The 18,383-nt window shown below is 35.5% G+C and overlaps 1 protein-coding gene across 6 annotated transcripts in view; it reads left to right on the top strand.

Annotated features, from left to right (window-relative positions):
• The window catches only part of GALC (galactosylceramidase), a 58,008-nt gene that overhangs the window by 4,298 nt on the left and 35,327 nt on the right, over positions 1 to 18,383 (top strand). For all 6 annotated transcript variants that reach the window (XM_005561964.5, XM_065549182.2, XM_065549181.2 and 3 more), the window contains exons 2-7: positions 353 to 421; positions 668 to 731; positions 2,297 to 2,410; positions 4,355 to 4,494; positions 6,649 to 6,687; positions 12,441 to 12,571. In XM_005561964.5, the coding sequence (XP_005562021.3) occupies positions 353 to 421; positions 668 to 731; positions 2,297 to 2,410; positions 4,355 to 4,494; positions 6,649 to 6,687; positions 12,441 to 12,571 (557 nt within the window). The remainder of the gene's footprint in view (positions 1 to 352; positions 422 to 667; positions 732 to 2,296; positions 2,411 to 4,354; positions 4,495 to 6,648; positions 6,688 to 12,440; positions 12,572 to 18,383) is intronic.

The raw sequence follows: 18,383 nt of genomic DNA, 5'->3' as shown, positions 1-18,383 counted from the left end.
TTCCTGACATTCATCCCTCTCATCTTAGCCCTGAGATACTGTTGCCAGTTGGTCTCAAGATAGAAAACCTGAATTTCAAGATAAGTTTGTGATCATGAGGTTAGCAAGCTTACCTCCCAGTTAACCCTCATCCCAAAAGAAGAGAACCTTTTAGCTGTTGGACAAACAGCAGCCCTACTTGCCCAGTGATTGGCACAGAAAGGGCAGATAAGCAACTTGTGAGGCGCTTTTCCATAGCCTGACCTTGCCTAAGGATAAATATGTGTATACCAGGTGGTGTGCATGAACACTGTAGACCAATATTCATGATTGGATTTCTTTTATTCATACTTTTAAAAACTTATTTTTTTAGGCAACCTCCCGACTTCTAGTAAATTACCCAGAGCCCTATCGTTCTCAGATATTGGATTATCTCTTTAAGGTAATGAAAAAATAATTATTTCTTGATACTTGTGATATTTTAGAAACTGTAGGGTGAATTTTACCTATAATTTATTAGCCTCAAAATTCTGGTTTTTGAAAAAATGGTGCATTACTTTTGGAATAAATTGCTATTTGAAGTTTTACTTTTGTTTTTGCGTCTGTAAAACGTAAGGCAGTAATTAGTAATTGTCTTGAAGCATCATACAATACAGCACTATGTTAATACTGTTAATTCTTTTCACAGCCGAATTTTGGTGCCTCTTTGCATATTCTAAAAGTGGAAATAGGTGGTGATGGGCAGACAACAGGTAGGAGAATTTGGGAGATAGGATTTCTCCCGTCAGCATTTTAATCTATACCTCACCATACGGACTGTGATTTCAGAATATGTGTAAACAGTACCAACACTTTTGAGATTGATTGTTGCTTATTAGAGTGTTCCTCATTTTAAAACTGTAATTATTTTAAAATATTATATAGAATATGGTCCATCTAAAACAACTTTCAGACTTTAAATTGCTTATTTAGTTGAAGTAATCGGTAGTAAACAAATCCACAGTTTTCTAAAATCTATATATACAGGACAGAGCATAGGGACAGTTTTGAATTTTATTGAGAAGTTAGAAAGATTTTAATTTTATGTAGAGCATATAAAGTGCTATTAACTTAAAATATGTGGTAAAAATGTATGTAACCAGTGTTTCAGAGATACAGCTTTTTTTTTCTTTTGAAAACAAAACTTTAATCACTAAATCTTCAGTCTTCATTGTCACTATTTTGATTGGCTTTGTGTAGTCCATGTTACCAATTGGCAGTTTATAGGCCTTTTGTTTTTCAGGAAGAAGAAAAAAATTCTCTCTATGATTAGATATAGCTTATTGTTTATAGATCAGATTCCATTATAATGAACTCTAGTGTATCTCCTGCATACTTGTATTCCTGCTAGTGATTTGGAAGTAATTCTTTGTTGAACAGATATGTCTATGTGGTGGTATTAGTGTTTATGTTGAAATAAAAAGTACAAAGCAAAAACAAAAGAAACCCGCATAACAGAAACTTTCCCCAAGCTATTGCATTTTACTGTTAAAACCTTTTAGGCAGAATTGACAATGATGGGCTAATTTCACTTGCTGAAGCTAAATTAGAGGTAGAGATACATAAACAGGCAGTTCTTGTGAATTCTGATGTTTACCTTTAAGAAGAAATGTGCAAGGGCCTCTCAGAAGGCCCAGCTTAGCAGGGGCAGATATTTGTGAACTGTGGGAATATATGAGGACTTTAATAGCAGTTAACTTCCTCCGTGCTAAGATAATGTAACCTCTACTAACTGCAGATGTTAGTATAGAATTTTGTTATTCTTAGAGTGGATATGTATACTTATTCCTTTTTTTTTTTTTCCCCTCAAAACTCTTCCTATATCAAGACATATTATAGGCTAAAGGTGTGGGTTCTGAGAACAGGGCTCAGGAGCCCGGGGATTCATATCCAGCATTGATAAGCTGAAAGTTGAGGTAATGAGAACTTAAAGTTGGACATGGGGATTTGAAAACCACAGAGAGATCATAAGCCCAGAAGAATGAATACTGGGAATTTTTAGTTATATGAGGTGATATTTCTCTCAGTACTGCTTATAATAGAAGGTTGTGGTTTTATTAAGACTTTTACAATGCTTAAGATAATGAAAAAAGGATGAAATAATGTGCTTTTATCATCCATCCTTAAGTTGTATAAGATTACGATTTGCCCAACTTCAGGATTAGAACTGGAATACTGCTTTTGTGAAGTGGGTGTCGTGGGTGGGGGTGGGGAGTGAGATGGTCCTAGGGAGTACCATTCATGGATCATTACTTCGTTTTTGCTCTCCTCTATTCAGATGGCACTGAGCCCTCCCACATGCACTATGCACTAGATGAGAATTATTTTCGAGGATATGAGTGGTGGTTAATGAAGGAAGCTAAGAAGAGGAATCCCAATATTACACTCATTGGTAAGAAATGAAGTTTGCAATGCTTCTTCAGTCTCTTTTCCTTTAACTTTTAAATTCTGGATCATGTTGGTGGAATCTCTATTAGTACGGAAGTGCTCATAATGTCATTAATACTACCAGTATGCTACCGGCAGCAAAGCATGTGTCAGGGGTGATCCTTTCTTTGCCCTTGTATATTATGTTGAATCCTTATAATACCTGTGAAGTAAGGCATGATTCTTTCCATTTGGCAGGAAGAAGCAGTAGAGGCTTAGAAAGATTATGCCACTGACCTAAGGTCATAGACAGTTAGTAAATGGCAAAATCGGTTTTAGCACATAATTCCATATTTCTATGATGCTAAACTACTTTTCTTCACAAAATCTGTCATCAGTATTTGTAAAAGGGTAATACTATGCAGTAGTACACCTAACTAGTTACACAATTGTATGTTACATGTAGTAGTAAACCCATTTTTAGAAAAGGTACATACAAAAGTGTTTTTTGTTTGTTTGTTAGTTTTTGAACTTCAATAATGTGCTGGTTACTGTTCTAGGGGCTCAGGAAGCCAATCACATCCCCAATCCCTGCACCTGTGGAGCTTAGGTTCTGTTGGAAGGATCATTGGCTAGTTGCTTCAATGGGACTATGTACATTTCACAGTTCTGTGAGAATGCGTACAGAGCCTGTGAAGTATTTCAAACATCAGAGTGATGGGATACTTTCATCATTTGAAATGAATTTGATTTTTTGAAACAGGCTTAAATTCAAACTAAGTTAAATGAAATTAATGATTCCTTCTAAAGGCCTGATTTCTAGTTATTTAAAAAATAATTTTCTCAGCAATCAAATTAAAGGATAAGAGTAATATTTTCTATGTTAAAAGAAATTAGGAGTAAGTATGTTCTTTATAAATGGGCTTTTGTAAGATTCCAGAAATGCTGTTTGCAGTAAAAGCATCACTGAATTTAGCAAATATCCGCTAGACTGCTTCCAAGGTCAGACCTCATTTAGATGTAGAAAATATGGCAGGGAAAACTATGTCCTAACAAAGACTCACACATGGTAGGCCTTCAGACTGCGTTTAGCATTTCATTGTTTTCAAGAATTCTATTACTTTAATGTCACATTTCTTATGTAATACACTTGGGTGTTCCTCCTGAGTTTAGAAAATAAACATTTTGTCATTTTTATTTTTATTTTTTTCAGTGGTGAACTAGTTTGGTAATATATTTATTGCTGAGGAACTTAACTGTTGAGCTTATTTTAAAATTAGTAGCAATTTAAATTTAGAATTATAATACGTACTTTTCTACTCTTCTCACTTTTTTACTTAAACGTAATCAGGGTTATTGGAAGAATATGGACTTATTTGATGTGTATCACTTAACAAGGGTATATTTCTCTATGGATTCATTGTCATTTATATTGATATAAGAACAAACTAGTTTTGCTACATTACATTGCCTGACTGATTAATATTTTAAGGACCCTTAAATTATAAGAAGATGTACAAGTGAATGATAAATTTGTGTTATACATAACTCAAAGGAGTGAGTAGTTTGGAATAAGCCTTTTAGAATTCTTTGGTTTGACCTCAAAGAACAGAAGTTGAATATTGAACATTCCAACAGTGAGTGGAAATGTTAAGTTAAAACATATGGTACATTTATTTCTATTGGTAAGGGTCTTGGATAGAGGTGTTTGTATTTGTTATTTTTCTTTTGCCTGGAAAGAACATTTGAAATTATGGGACCTGACTCTAGGGATCAATAAGGAATTATAGTGTCTATAGATTGGAAAGGATTTCAATAATTTTTATATGGTATATAAACTTTCCTTTAGTCAGATCTGTGTTGGTGTTTTGCAAGTTGAATGCTTTTCTTAAAAAAAATTTGTTTTATTTTCAATAGCGCCAGCAGTGTTATACCTCCTCTACCTTTGCCTCCTCCCTTCTCTCTGCAGGGTTGCCATGGTCATTCCCTGGATGGCTGGGAAAAGGTTTTGACTGGCCTTATGTCAATCTTCAGCTGACTGCCTATTATGTCGTGACCTGGATTGTGGGTGCCAAGCGTTATCATGATTTGGACATTGATTATATTGGAGTTAGTAATATATTTAAAATGATTCAGTTTGGGACATTTATTTGTAATTTAAAATATAATTTGGTTCTAAGGTACTTTTTGACTAACCATTTTATGTCATGAGACTAATTTGTTCTACTGGTATCTGATAATAACACAAGCTAAGTACATGTGACCTTTAATTGCTCCCATTTGCCCATCCCAATGTCACCGCTTTTGAAAACTGTGCTAAGTGTATACCTTCTTCCTCTGAGCTGGTTTTTTTTTTGTATCAGCCCAACTCAAATTCTCCTTCAAAGCTTTCCCTACTTTCTCTGGTTCCTACAACAATGTTGTGTTTCCTAGACAGCTTATGGGTTAGTCTCATTTTATTCTATTGTTGTCTTAAGCCAAAGATTGGCAAACTTTTTATTAAAGGGCCAGAGCATAGATAGTTTTGGGTTTGTGGGCCAAAAGGCAATATTGAGGATCTTGAGGTAAATATATAGCCATTTAAAATGTAACTATTTAAAACTAAAAGCACTTTTAGCTCTCAAGTTGTAAAATTACAGATGATGGGCCAGATTTGGCAGGCTGGCTGAAATCTGTGTCCACCTGTCACAAACTGTTACTTAACACCTTAACACCTTTTAAGGATTTAAAAAGTATGGAAAATCATATCATGTCCAGCTTGTCTGTTGGCTGGGTGGAGGCATGCCTTAGGCTGCATCATACCCCACAGAGCCTTAACATACACATACTGGGTCTCCATAATCAGTTGCTTATTAATATACCATCAATTAAAACTAATACTTAAACATTTTCATGCAACCATGACTTAGATTATCAGCAAACAATTATTGAGCCCTATTTTAGGGCTACTAAGATTAATAAGCTCTTGTATTCAGTAAGAGAAGTAGACACTGGAACATATTAACTGCGATACTACATGGTGGTACAGGGCATGAGGATGAGCCAAGGGCATGAGGAGGAGTCAAGGGCTGGAGGAAGTCAGAAGAAAGAATATATTAGTTTTTGCTATCCTTTTCCAAATTATGACTGAAAATTAGTTTATATTTGAGAACTTTCCTCTTTTTTTTTTTTTTGGCACTGTTGCCCAGACTGGAGTGCAGTGTTGTGATCTCGGCTGGCTGCAACCTCTGCCTCCTGGGTTCAAGTGATTCTCCTGCCTCAAGTAGCTGGGATTACAGGCACCTGCCACCATGCTGAGCTATTTTTCTTTTCTTTTTATTAGAGACGGGGTTTCACTGTGTTGGCCAGGCTGGTCTCAAACTCCTGACCTCGTGATCCGCCCACCTCAGCCTCCCAAAGTGCTGGGATTACAGGAATGAGCAACCACACCTGGCCAGAGAACTTTCTTAAATGTCAGGACATTTATAATCCATAGTGAGACTAAATGTAGGTTTGGTCTAATAGCTTTCTCTTATGGTACAATCACAAGTAATGGGTGATTCACATCTTGTTTAGACTCATGATAACACATGCTATGGTGAGGAGCTTCATTGATAAACTCTTTCCTATATTGTTGGAGTAAAAAGACCTGCACCTGGATTCTAGAATCATCTCTTGTTATTAACAGTTTTCTCAACTGTGGAGTTACAGAAGTTCTTTCAATTCTAAAACCTCAGGCTTCGTGACTCTAAACCTAATAGATGTATATATGTTCCTTTTATCCATCCTCATTCAGAGTTTGCTTTTGTGACTAGTGTATTACTGTGATTCTCTGTGTATGCTTAAAAATATGCCTTCTATACAGTATACATATTAATACTTGGCTTTCAGGTGTGCCTATAGGGATCTTGTCATAATTGTTTTAACAGTCTCCTTATCTATTAGTTCTCCAATGCCTAGTATAGTCTCTGGCACACATTGCACTGTCAACATGTGTTAAATGAATTAATGAATATTCCATTGTTGAAAATCTTTGGAATAAATTACTTTTTGAAAAATACCCACGAAATATTTTAAGGTCCTTAAAAATAATATTTTAATTTTAAAAAAGTTAAGCGATCTTACAAGTATCTGTAAATTCTATGGCAGGATATCCCATAAAGTTAAAAAAATGGCTTATCAGATAATATGAAAGATGAGGAGAGAAATGGTATCTTAATGATAATCTACTTTCTGACATTTCATAACTTTCAATTCATACTTTTTTGACTTTTTGTTTTGCAGATTTGGAATGAGAGGTCATATAATGCCAATTACATTAAGGTGTGTACAACTTTAGTATCTTTCTGTCTCTAACTTTTTAGTGAATAATTCCTTGTAGTTCCAAACACAGAAATTAGGAAATTTGTGTTGGAAACACCATATTTTTTATACTACAGTTATTTATTTTGCTGGTTGTGACATAAAATTCAAGCAAAATCTTAACAATGTTTATATTCCTGATATTAAAGCATGTGTAATTCTTTGTGAGTCCTTAATTACCTTTGTCTAAAGAATTGTGTTGAATTTTTCTATTTTAAAACTCATTAGTTTTGGAATTCTGATAAATTTTGTGAAACAATTATATCATTTTGGACTTTTAGGACTTCAAGAAATGTACCTGTTTTTTCTTTGTCTTTTATCAAAATTTATGGCATATATTCTAATTCTCGTTTTCTATTGGAGTGTGTTATAGTACGTTTCTTTTTGTGATTAGCAAAGAGGTGGCAATAACATCTGCCAATTGTGTTATTTTTGGGGAACTCTTCCTAACTATTTATCTCCATTTAATTCTCACATCCTTACCTATGAGGTAACTACTATAATTGTTATTTTCCAGGAAAGGAAAAACAGCATAATAACTTCTGCCATTGGAAAAAAATGGCAGTTTTACTTTTCAGGTGGAGTTTTACTTTTCAGGTGGAGCTATGCTCTGGTTTACTTTTCATTTCCTTTTGTCTTGTTGTATATATCTTTTCTCCAAGAAATATAATTTTCGGACAATATTTAATTTCAGGTTTTTAAAATTTTTTATATTAAAAAAAATTTGTTTTTATTTCCATAGGTCTTTGGAGAATAGGTGGTATTTGGTTACATGAGTAAGTTCCTTAGTGGTTATTTTTGAGATTTTGGTGCACCCATCCCTGGAGCAGTATACACTGAACCAAATGCGTAGTCTTTTATCCCTCACCTCCTTCCCATCCTTTACCCCTGAGTCCCTAAAGTTCATTTTATCATTCTTATGCCTTTGCATCCTCATAACTTAGCTCCCACTTATGAGTGAGAACATATGATGTTTGGTTTTCCATTCCTGAGTTGCTTCTTTTAGAATAATAGTCTCCAATCCCATCCTTCTTGCTGCAGATGCCATTAATGCATTGCTTTTTGTGACCCAGTAGTATTCCATTGTATACATATACTGCAGTTTCTTTATCTACTCATTGATTGATGGGCATTTGGGGCTAGTTCCAAATTTTCACAAATCTATCAATCCTGCTACTGGGTATCTACCCAGAGGAAAAGAAGTCATTAAACAAAAAAGATACTTGCACATGTGTGTTTATAGGAAAAAATTTCTTTAAATTGGGTGTTTTATGTTCTTAAGTAGATAAGGTTCAATACATTTCTTTCATATCTTCGTTCAGTTAATCATAGAGCATTTATTTGCTCAACACTAGTTTGTCAGGCATTGTGCATACGGTTGTAATATAAGGATAGAGAATGTGGTTTTCTGCCCAAAAGGATTTTTTGTATTGGGGAGGGTGGTATAGAGTCAGATATACACCTACAGGTCTTAGAAGACACAGAGGAGATGACAACTCTACCTGGGTTGATTGGGAAGTCTTTTAGAGGAGGTGATGTGTAATTTGAATGTTCAAGAAGGGATGGTTGGGAACTCTCCACGTTGCTAAGGAGGGGCATAGCATGTGCAAAGAACTGAAGATTGAGAGGTAAAGGGATATGGGAGAAAAACAAGTCATGAACGATGGTTTAAACAACGGAGGAAGAGTGGGGGCACTGACCTCCATCAGTAAGCTGAAGTATTCACTGGAATAATGGCTTTTTTTTTTGAGACGGAGTCTTGCTCTGTCACCCAGGCTGGAGTGCAGTGGCGCCATCTTGGCTCACTGCAACTTCTGCATCCCGGGTTCAAGCAATTCTCTGCCTCAGCCTGCTGAGTAGCTGGGATTACAGGCACCTGGCACCACGCCCGGCTAATTTTTTTTTGTATTTTTAGTAGAGATGGGAATTCACCATCTTGGCCAGGCTGGTCTTGAATTCCTGACCTTGTGATCCACCTGCCTCAGCCTCCCAAAGCGGTGGGATTACAGCATGAGCCACCGCACCCAGCCAGTAATGGCATATTTTAATTAATCTGTAGTTGTAGGGATGGAGAAGGCATAGATTGAGAAGATCTATTGCAGCCAGAACTAGGTAACTCAAGGTCAATTCCAGGCTGAAGTATGCTGGTGAGAGTGTGCTGGTGGGAGCAGAATGGGTGGGGCAGTGGAGCTGCCTGGTGGGGCAGTGGAGCTATTAATAAGATTGGAGCACAGGGATTGTAAGTGGAAAGTCATGTCTGCTATGAGCACAGGTCTGATAAGAGCAGTAAGTGGACAGAGCAGAAGCCAAGTTGGTGCATGTATAGTGGATAACTCTGTAATCAGGTGGATGGCATTGCTACAGTATCTTCTTAGTGAAAGGTGATGAACTTTTTAAATACCCAAATTTGACATTTCAAAGCTTATGTTTTATTTTCTTGTGATTATACATGTGTCTCTCTTGTGTTCATTTGAAGGAAGCATTTAAAGTATTAGTTTCCATTTTCTTTTAAACTAATGAAATAAGCCAGGGCTATATTTTATTTTATTTTAACTTTTTTACTATTAAGAATCTGTTGCTGACTCCAGTGCATTCTAATTCAGCTAACCTGGTTTGAAAGACTAAGTGTTGCTCTAAGACACATTTTCAGTATTTCAGACAGTTCAGACTTCATTTCCTTTTCTCTGAACCTTTAGTTTTCCTGCAGTAAAATCTCTCAGGATACAAAAACTTTTTACTTTGTGTTTGCCATTTTTTTCCAGCAAGATTTTATTGGGATCTGTGTTCCGTTTGTTGAAATGCCCATCGCAGGCCAGGTATAGTGGCTCACGCCTATAATCCCAGCACTTTGGGAGGCTGAAGTGGCTGGATCACCTGAGGTCAGGAGTTTGAGACCAGCCTGACCAACATAGTGGTGAAACCCTGTCTCCACTAAAAATTCAAAAACATTAGCTGGGCATGGTGGCAGATGCTTGTAATCCCAGCTACTTGGGAGACTGAGGCAGAAAAATCGCTTGAAGCTGGGAGGCAGAGGTTTCAGTGAGCCGAGGTCGCGCCATTGCACTCCAGCCAGGGCAAACAGAGTGAGACTCTGTCTAAAAAAAAAAGAAATGCCTATCACAAAGAGTTCAATAATGACAGATGAATGTAGGTGCTCAGATTGGATAATTTTAATGAATATACATTCTTTTTGGGATAATAAGATGACCCCTGGAAAGAATAAAGATTTGTTTTTTTCTTTTTTTGAGATGGAGTCTTGCTCAGTCACCCAGACTGGAGTGCGGTGGCGCGATCTGGGCTCACTGCAAGCTCCACCCATTTGTTTTTAATAGCAGAAATAAATATAATACAAAGGAGGAATTTATATAAAGATGACAAGGGTATTGTTTCTTTACAGTTTTTTTTTTTTTTTTGCTACTGGTATTTATGATTTATCGTGGTTTTCAGTGGTGTTCTTAAGTTTTCTAAGTTGTGTCTGGAAAATCTCATCTAGGATCTGAGGATAGTGGATGGAAATGGAAGTATGGGTCTTTGGACCTTCATTCAGTTCAACCAGAACAAGGTCCTTTCCATTTATCTTATAGAGCTTCTATTTAAGCTTTTTCTGGAGGAGAAAGTTCCAAAACAAAAACATAATCTGAAAATATGTTAGATAAAACTGCTCAAAAGAATGCTGCTATTCATAATGACTTTGGGATGGAAACTTATTTAGAAATCATAGCATGAGACTTGCAAATTTTGGAATGTTATTCAAATACACTGTATAAAAAAGTAAGCAGTCTTACTGGGATTTTCTAGGACTAGGACTAGAAAGACTAGATCCATCCATAGTGAAAAATGCAAATTTGACTAAGTTGCTCTTCCTCTTCTCTGTAAGAAGAAAGAGGCCGGGCTTAGTGGCTCACGCCTGTAATGCCAGCACTTTAGGGGGCCAAGGCGGGCGGATCACCTGGGGTCGGGAGTTCGAGACCAGCCTGACCAACATGGAGAAACTCCATCTCTACTAAAAATACAAAATTATCCAGGCACGGTGCCTGGCTGGGATTCCAGCTACTCAAGAGGCTGAGGCAGGAGAATTGCTGAACCTGGGAGGCAGAGGTTGCAGTGAGCCAGGATTGCGCCATCATACTCCAGCCTGGGCAACAAGAGCGAAACACCATCTCAAAGAAAAGGAAGAACTTCAGGGTGATGAAATTCAGGATTGATCTCCTGCTAGAGGGATAGGGATTCTCAGTCCTACTGAATCTTGAGAGTTGGTCTTGGTTTGCTATGAAGGATCTGTTCATGCTGCTTCTAGGGTGTCCTAGGACTCAGCTGATCTGGTTTGAAAGATGAAATTAGATTGCCACCTCTAATTTTCACCACGTTTTCTAAAATCCTGTAATATATCTGTTTTAAGAAACCATCTGTTGAAAAGTAGACCATGGATTTAATTGGAGCTTTTATTATTTGCGTCCTAAAAGAGCACATTAATTGGAAATTCCCCTAGTTCAGAGAAGTTGGAATGTGAAGAGAGAGCTTGTGAAATTCTTTGTTCTTTCTTAATTTCTTCAGCCAGTAGTATTGGGCATCTGCTGCTATGTGCCAGAGATTTCTGAGTCCTTGGGGGTATAGTGGTGGGTTTGTTTGTATCCATTCATCAAGAACTGCTTATGGTATGAAATCTGATCTTCCTGATCCTGAGTAAAATGATGTCTCCTCTTCTCTGCTCTTGATTTACATATAGGCAATCCATACGTTTTGGTATGTTACCTTCCCTTTGATTTTCTAGTACGCCCTGTTAATGTTGGTGCCCTGTTGAGTGTGTTTGCCACCTAAGGGTGAGGACTCCATCTCATACTTCTTTTAGAGTCTTCATGGGGTCCAAGTATTGAGTACTAAAATAGGTGCTGTTTGTTTGATTTATTTCCCATTAGAATTTATCTTGTTACTTTTAATTTTGTGGCTGGACAGTCCTACAGGTAAATTTTATGTCCTCTCCTGTTTAATAAAGCAGAATATTTGAAGACGTTGGAAAATACTTAAAATGATAAGTTAAAGCATTTTGCCGAATGGTATGATTAATATGTTACCCATTTTATTATTGTGTCTGCATAGGAAACTTCCTGGAAGAATGCATAGCAAAATAATAGTGGTTATTTCAGGGTAGTACTACTTGATTATTTTTGTTTCTTTTCCCCCGCATATTTCTATGGTTAAATGTAATTTTAAAGTTAAAGTGAGAATCCTCTAAAACGTTTTACCCCTTGTGTTTTTTTTCTTTTTACATTCCTAGTGAAGTAGGTTATCTTAATGATAATGCTTTTATTTTCCGTAGGAGGCATGTTTCTATTGAGAAAATATAGTATTGAAATGATCATCCATGAGGTCAGGAGTTCAAGAGCAACCTGGCCAACATAGTGAAACTCCGTCTCTGCTAAAAAATACCAAAATTAGCTGGGTGTGGTGGCGCGTGCCTATAATCTCTTTTACTCAGGAGGCTGAGGCAGGAGAATCATTGGAGCCTGAGAGACAGAGGTTGCAGTGAGCTGAGAACCTGCCACTCCAGCCTGGGTGACAGAGTGAGCCTCTGTCTGAGAAAAACAAAAACAACAACAAAAAAGCTATTATCCAGAATGCTGATTTGTAAAGATACTTTATCTATCTTGATCATAAATTCAACAGCTAAAAATTCATTTGTATCCTTTCATATTTTCTGTTTATTACTCCAAAAGATATTAAGAAAAATGCTGAACTCTCAAGGTCTCCAGCGAGTGAAAATCATAGCAAGTGATAATCTCTGGGAGTCCATCTCTGCAGCCATGCTACTTGATGCTGAACTCTTCAAGGTGGTTGATGTTATAGGGTAAGGCATGTTTTACTTGGAAAACTAGCAGTTTCTGATTGCTTGCTCTGTGTATTGACTGTTTCTTGCCTCTCCCCATTTGATTACATTCTCAGAAAGTAGCTGTCCTGTATTTACTTATCTGAAGCATGCATGGCTCATGGTTCATTACTTTCGCTTTTAAATGTATTTTAGGATCTTTCTGTGACAAACATGTATTGATAACTTTTAAAAAACATACTGATGTTTGGAATCATAAAACTGAGCTTTGTTTTAGATTAAGGGGCAGAGTAATACCTGTATTTAATTTTAGAAATTATAAAGGCAAAGTTGTGAAATTAGTTTCTAACTCTCAGATATTCTGTGGCTGGAAGTTCTTGCATGAACACTTTTGTAAGTGGTTCATTATGGTCACTGACGATAACTTTTGTCATGCCTCCTTAGTAGTATAGTTTTGACCCCTACTCCTTATTCCATTTCTGCCTTTTAGCCCTCTGGGCCCTGACCTCATTGAGTTCATTTTTTAAAAAAAGTGAATTTACATTTTTCCTACCGTGACACAGGATATAAACATTTGAAAAATAGAATATGTGTGTGTGTGTGTGTGTGTGTATGTATGTGTGTAGAATTTGTTCTTTATCCAGTGTGAACACTGATTGATCTCTCCATGTGCTTTATTTTTTTTAATGAAGAATTTTGAATGTACACAAAAATAGGCAGAATAATACAGTGAATATCTTTGTTCTTACCACTCAGCCTCCTGAACTGTGAACCCATGACCAATCTTCATCCATGCGTCTATCTACTCCTCTTCCCTTCCTGCCTACATTACTTTGAAAGAAATCCCAGACATTATTTCTTCCATAAAAATATTACTGTGTGTCTCCAAAGATAAGGATTATTTTTCTACTTACTATAAACAATACCATAATTATACCTAAAATGTAATAGTTTTTTATATTAAATATCCATTATTATTATTTTATAGTTTTATTTGATTGAATCTGGAGCCATTTAAAATTCATACCTTGTGATTGGTTGATATTTAAATCTGTTCTAATCTTTAGGTTCTTGCTCTTCTTTCTTTTTAATTTGTTGAAGAATAGGGTTGTTTGTCTTATAAACTTTGTGTCAGTCTGGATTTTACTGATTTCACCCCTACAGTTTAATAACTTGCTCATCTCTCCTTTTTCAATGGTTTTTGAAATTGGTGAAGGTGTGATTAGGTTAGATTTAGGCTTAATTTTTTTTGCAAGATAAATAAAATTTCTTCATTATATTTGAACATTTTATACATTGAAATTAAAATTAAAGTTTTGCTGTTGTTAAAAGCTTTCATAAATAGTTGAAGTCTTGAAGGAAAACAAAGTTGTGTTCATCTAAATGTATTTTCTTAATATTAAATGAAAGTATGGGTTTTACTGTATCTTCATGAAGGACTTGGATATGTACTTCATTTTTTATTGATATAGGTATTTTAATGTAATGAATTTTCCTCTGAGTACTGCCTTAGTTTTATCTCATAGGGCTGTTTTATCATTAATTTCTAACTTTATTGCATTGTGGCCATTTAATACCAAATGTATTATTTACAATTTTGGGGGAAATTTCTCAGGAGCTTATTTTTAAAAATCTGAAAAAAACCTTTGCATTTTTCTTGACTATCTCAAGAGCATATTTTGACTTAATAAGATGTATTCTTTATTAGGATACAGAATTGAGTTTATAACATCTACCTTTTTGATTATATTGTTCAGGTGTTTGGATCTTAACTATTTCGTCCACTTGAACTGTTCAGAGCTACCAGGTGTGTTTGTTTCCTTGTGTTAGGTCTGTTTCTCCTTTCAATCTTAGGCAGTTTTTGCTGTGTGGAAGCTTCTGCTTTGTTATTTGGTACATAAATACTGATGAATGTTTTATCTTCATTATGATTTATTTCTTATCATTAGAAAATGCCATTCTTTGTCTCGTTTAAAGCTTCTTGGCCTGAATTCTGCTTTCTGTGTGATTAAGAGATCCCTGCTTTCTTTTCATTAGGATTTGCCTAATATATTTTTGCCCTTTTATTCTTTACCTTTCAAGGCCATTTTCTTTTATGTGCATTGCTTGCAAATAGCATAGAGTTCGATTTTGCTTTTTTAAAGCTCCTCTGAAAATCTTTATATTTTAATCAATGAGTTAAACTCATTTTTAAATATAACTGATGTTTGTGTTTTCTATGCTATTACATTGTCTCTTGTTATTGAATAATTTATACTATCCATGTACTAATACAAGCTATTCTGCTATATGATTTGTTTACTTTGCACTTATTTAAGGAGGTGTTTCTTTTGTTATTTAGCAAGTTTTGTTTTTTGTTCTATCAATTATATTTATACTGATTTATACAAGTATTTTCAACTGAGAATAATTTTGCCTCCCAGGGGACATTTGGCAATGCCTGGAAATATTTTTAATTGCCACAAATAGGTAGGGTGATGCCACTGGAATCCGATGGATGGAGGCCACGAATGTTTCTAAATATCCTTTAGTACACTGGATAGTTTTCCCATAACACAAAATGATCCAGCCCAAAATATTAATAGTGCTGAGATTGAGGAACTGCTTCATACTAATACTCGTGGTTTCCTCTTCATTTAGTTATTGTCCATTGGTTTACTATAAGCAATACTACAATTATTTGATAACTTCTTCCTCCCCTTTTCTCCCCTACCATGGAATTTTAATTACTAGAATTATCTTACTTTTAATTTTTGTACTCTTAAATGAACTTACATGAACTTAAGCTTCTACTATATTGATTTGACAGCTACAAGTTTTAACTGTTTACTCCCAGATAATCTGCAAACTTAGTTTACATTTCACCTTCTTTCCCTCTTGTCTTATTTCATGTAGCTATATTAGTTGTACTTTAGCCAAGTGTGTAATATTTATATATAATTTAATTACTTTTTTTTTTTTTTTTTTTTGAGACGGAGTCTCGCTCTGTCGCCCAGGCTGGAATGCAGTGGCCGGATCTCAGCTCACTGCAAGCTCCGCCTCCCGGGTTTACGCCATTCTCCTGCCTCAGCCTCCCAAGTAGCTGGGACTACAGGCGCCCGCCACCTTGCCTGGCTAGTTTTTTTTTTTGTATTTTTTAGTAGAGACGGGGTTTCACCGGGTTAGCCAGGATGGTCTCGATCTGCTGACCTCGTGATCCACTGGTCTCGGCCTCCCAAAGTGCTGGGATTACAGGCTTGAGCCACCGCGCCCGGCCATAATTTAATTACTATTTCTTTTAATCTAGCTCTACCATTAAACATATTAAATGCTCACCTTCAAGTCTTTTGCCGAAGTTTCTCCCTCAGTTTCTTGGATGTCAGAAGTGTAATTATCTATTAAATGTCTCAGAAAGTGCTAATGGAAACAATATTTCTTGATGTGTTTAGATGTTTATTGATGTTTATCTATGACCTTTATACCTGAAGGACAGTTTGACTGGATATAATCCTTTTTTAATCCTTGAGTATCATAAAATGTGCTCCATTGGTTATTTACATAAAATGTTGCTATTGAGAATTTCGACTCCAGAGATATTTCCTTTTCCTTATAAGTAACTTGACACAATTCCTTTATGCCCAAAGAATATTTTTATTCATCTTTAAAGTTTAGTTGTTGTATACACCTTACCATTTCCAGATATATAGTATATGCATCTCTTAATGTCTATATTTAAGTATTTTCTTAGTAAGGTTTACTTAAGTTATAAGCTAAATCATAATTCCACTCCATTACTTTGGTTTTCTTTTTTGATGTCCCAGTTATACATCTTGCTCTTATTTGCATAGCCTTTATTTTGTATTTCTCTGAATTTTTCTCTACCTCTTTATTTACGTTTTCTATTATTTTATCCTTACTATTCTATATTCCTTACTGTGTTTTCCACAGTGTCTGTTCTGTCTAATGTTCCTTCTAGTTTAGCCTTCATTTCTAAAATGTGATTTTTAAAATAATTCTATAATTCTCTCATTTTAATTTCCTATATCACTAACAATTCATCTTTAAAAAATTTTTAATTGAAGTATAGCATACAAACATACATATATAAAAGTACAAAAATCATCGGATTATAGCTTAATGAATTACCACAAAGCGAACGTACCTATGTAACCACTACCCAGAAAATTATCAGTGCCCAAGAAGCTTGGTTATTGATATCTCCTCTTGGAAAGATTTTTCCTTGGAAATCTTTCTAATCATTAACCTCTGTTTTTGCCTTAAAGATAACTACTAATCTGACCTCTAACACCATGGACTAATTTTGCTGGTTTAAAAACTGTATTTAAATGGCATCTTATAGTAGCTGTTATTTCAGTCAATATTATATAAATGAGATGAATGCATGTTGTTATATATAGAGGTAGTTCATATTTATTGTTTAGCATCCAACTGTTGGATGCTAAGTGTAGTATACCACAACTTATCTGTGTATTATTTTTTAATGGTCATTTAGACTGTTACCAATTTTTGGCTGTTGGAATTTTGTTCAGGAGGTATTTCTTGGCTCACATCTTCACAGGAAGACTATTCCTTCCTGCCTCATTCATGTTGTGCTTGGCCTGTGCTATATCTGAAGATTTTTGTTTTACAGTTACAGTACTTTCTAGAGTCTGTTTCTGCTGGGCCCCATTCTTACTGACTGAAAGTTGTTCTCCTTTACACGAAGTGTTCCTGCCTTATTCAACTTGGATTCTACTTCAAACAGCTTATTTTCATGTTGAAGCTCTGTCATTCCTGATTATTTGCTACCTTCTCCTGAAATTGTTATTGCTTAAACCTGTGTTGTTCAATACAGTAGCCACTAGACACATATGTTTAGGAAGCACTTGAAATGTGGCTAGTTTGAGTTTAGGTGTGTTATAAGTATAAAATACACACTGGGTTTTGAAAATTGAATATAAAAATATTATTTACAATTGTTTTACACTGATTACATGTTACATGATAGTATTTTGGGTATATTGGGTGAAATATATCATTAAAATTATGTTCTCCATGTTTTTCTGCTTTGTAAATTAAATTAAATTTTTTTCATTTATGTGTTTTATTGTGGTAAAGACCTTTGCTGGTTTTTAATGTGGCTGCTAGACAATTTAAAATTATAATGTATGTGTGGTTCATATTATATTTCTACTGGACAAATCTAGTTTGAACTCTTACGGTATTGGGTTTGATCTCCTAGTGAATTCACGGTTTTGAGCATTCTCCCCTAACTTCAAGCCTGTGAAGATGTTCCCATCTTCCTGAGTTGGTCTTCTATTCTCCCACTTAGGATAGGGTCTACTCCTTTTTGTGAGTACCAGCCAATCCCCTTTCACTTCCAGTTTCCATATACCATCTGCTGATCCTGGGCCATTTCTGATGCTGTGAGGCTCCTGGGGAGAGTCTCTATCACCTGGTTTGATGGCAGTGTTATCTGTTTTTCCTTTCCCTTATCTGGTTGGTCTGTTTGGTTTCAGGAGGAGTACTGAGGAGCTTCAGAAACTGGGCTGCTGTCATGTTCTGCCTTGGCCAAAAATTCTAATTTTTTAAAGTACAAATATGTTCCTCTGTTAGGATAAACTATGAAGTTGGTTCACTTTCAATTATCTTAATTTTGTCTGTAATTGAAGTTTGAAAAATAATGCTGTGAAATGATAGAGAATGTTTGCCTGCTTATGTACATTAAAAATTTATATTCTTAAAGAGCCTTTACATTTTGTTGCACTAGGAATAAATATATACGTAGAGAAAGACCCAGATTTTAGTATTAGTTCTGCCTTTCTTTGCTCAGATCGTGTAATAAATCATTTGG

Source organism: Macaca fascicularis, chromosome 7 (assembly GCF_037993035.2).
Source record: "Macaca fascicularis isolate 582-1 chromosome 7, T2T-MFA8v1.1".
Classification (NCBI taxonomy): domain Eukaryota; kingdom Metazoa; phylum Chordata; class Mammalia; order Primates; family Cercopithecidae; genus Macaca; species Macaca fascicularis.
The sequence above is the reverse complement of the archived record's forward strand: the minus strand, read 5'-3'. Positions and strand labels throughout refer to the sequence as shown.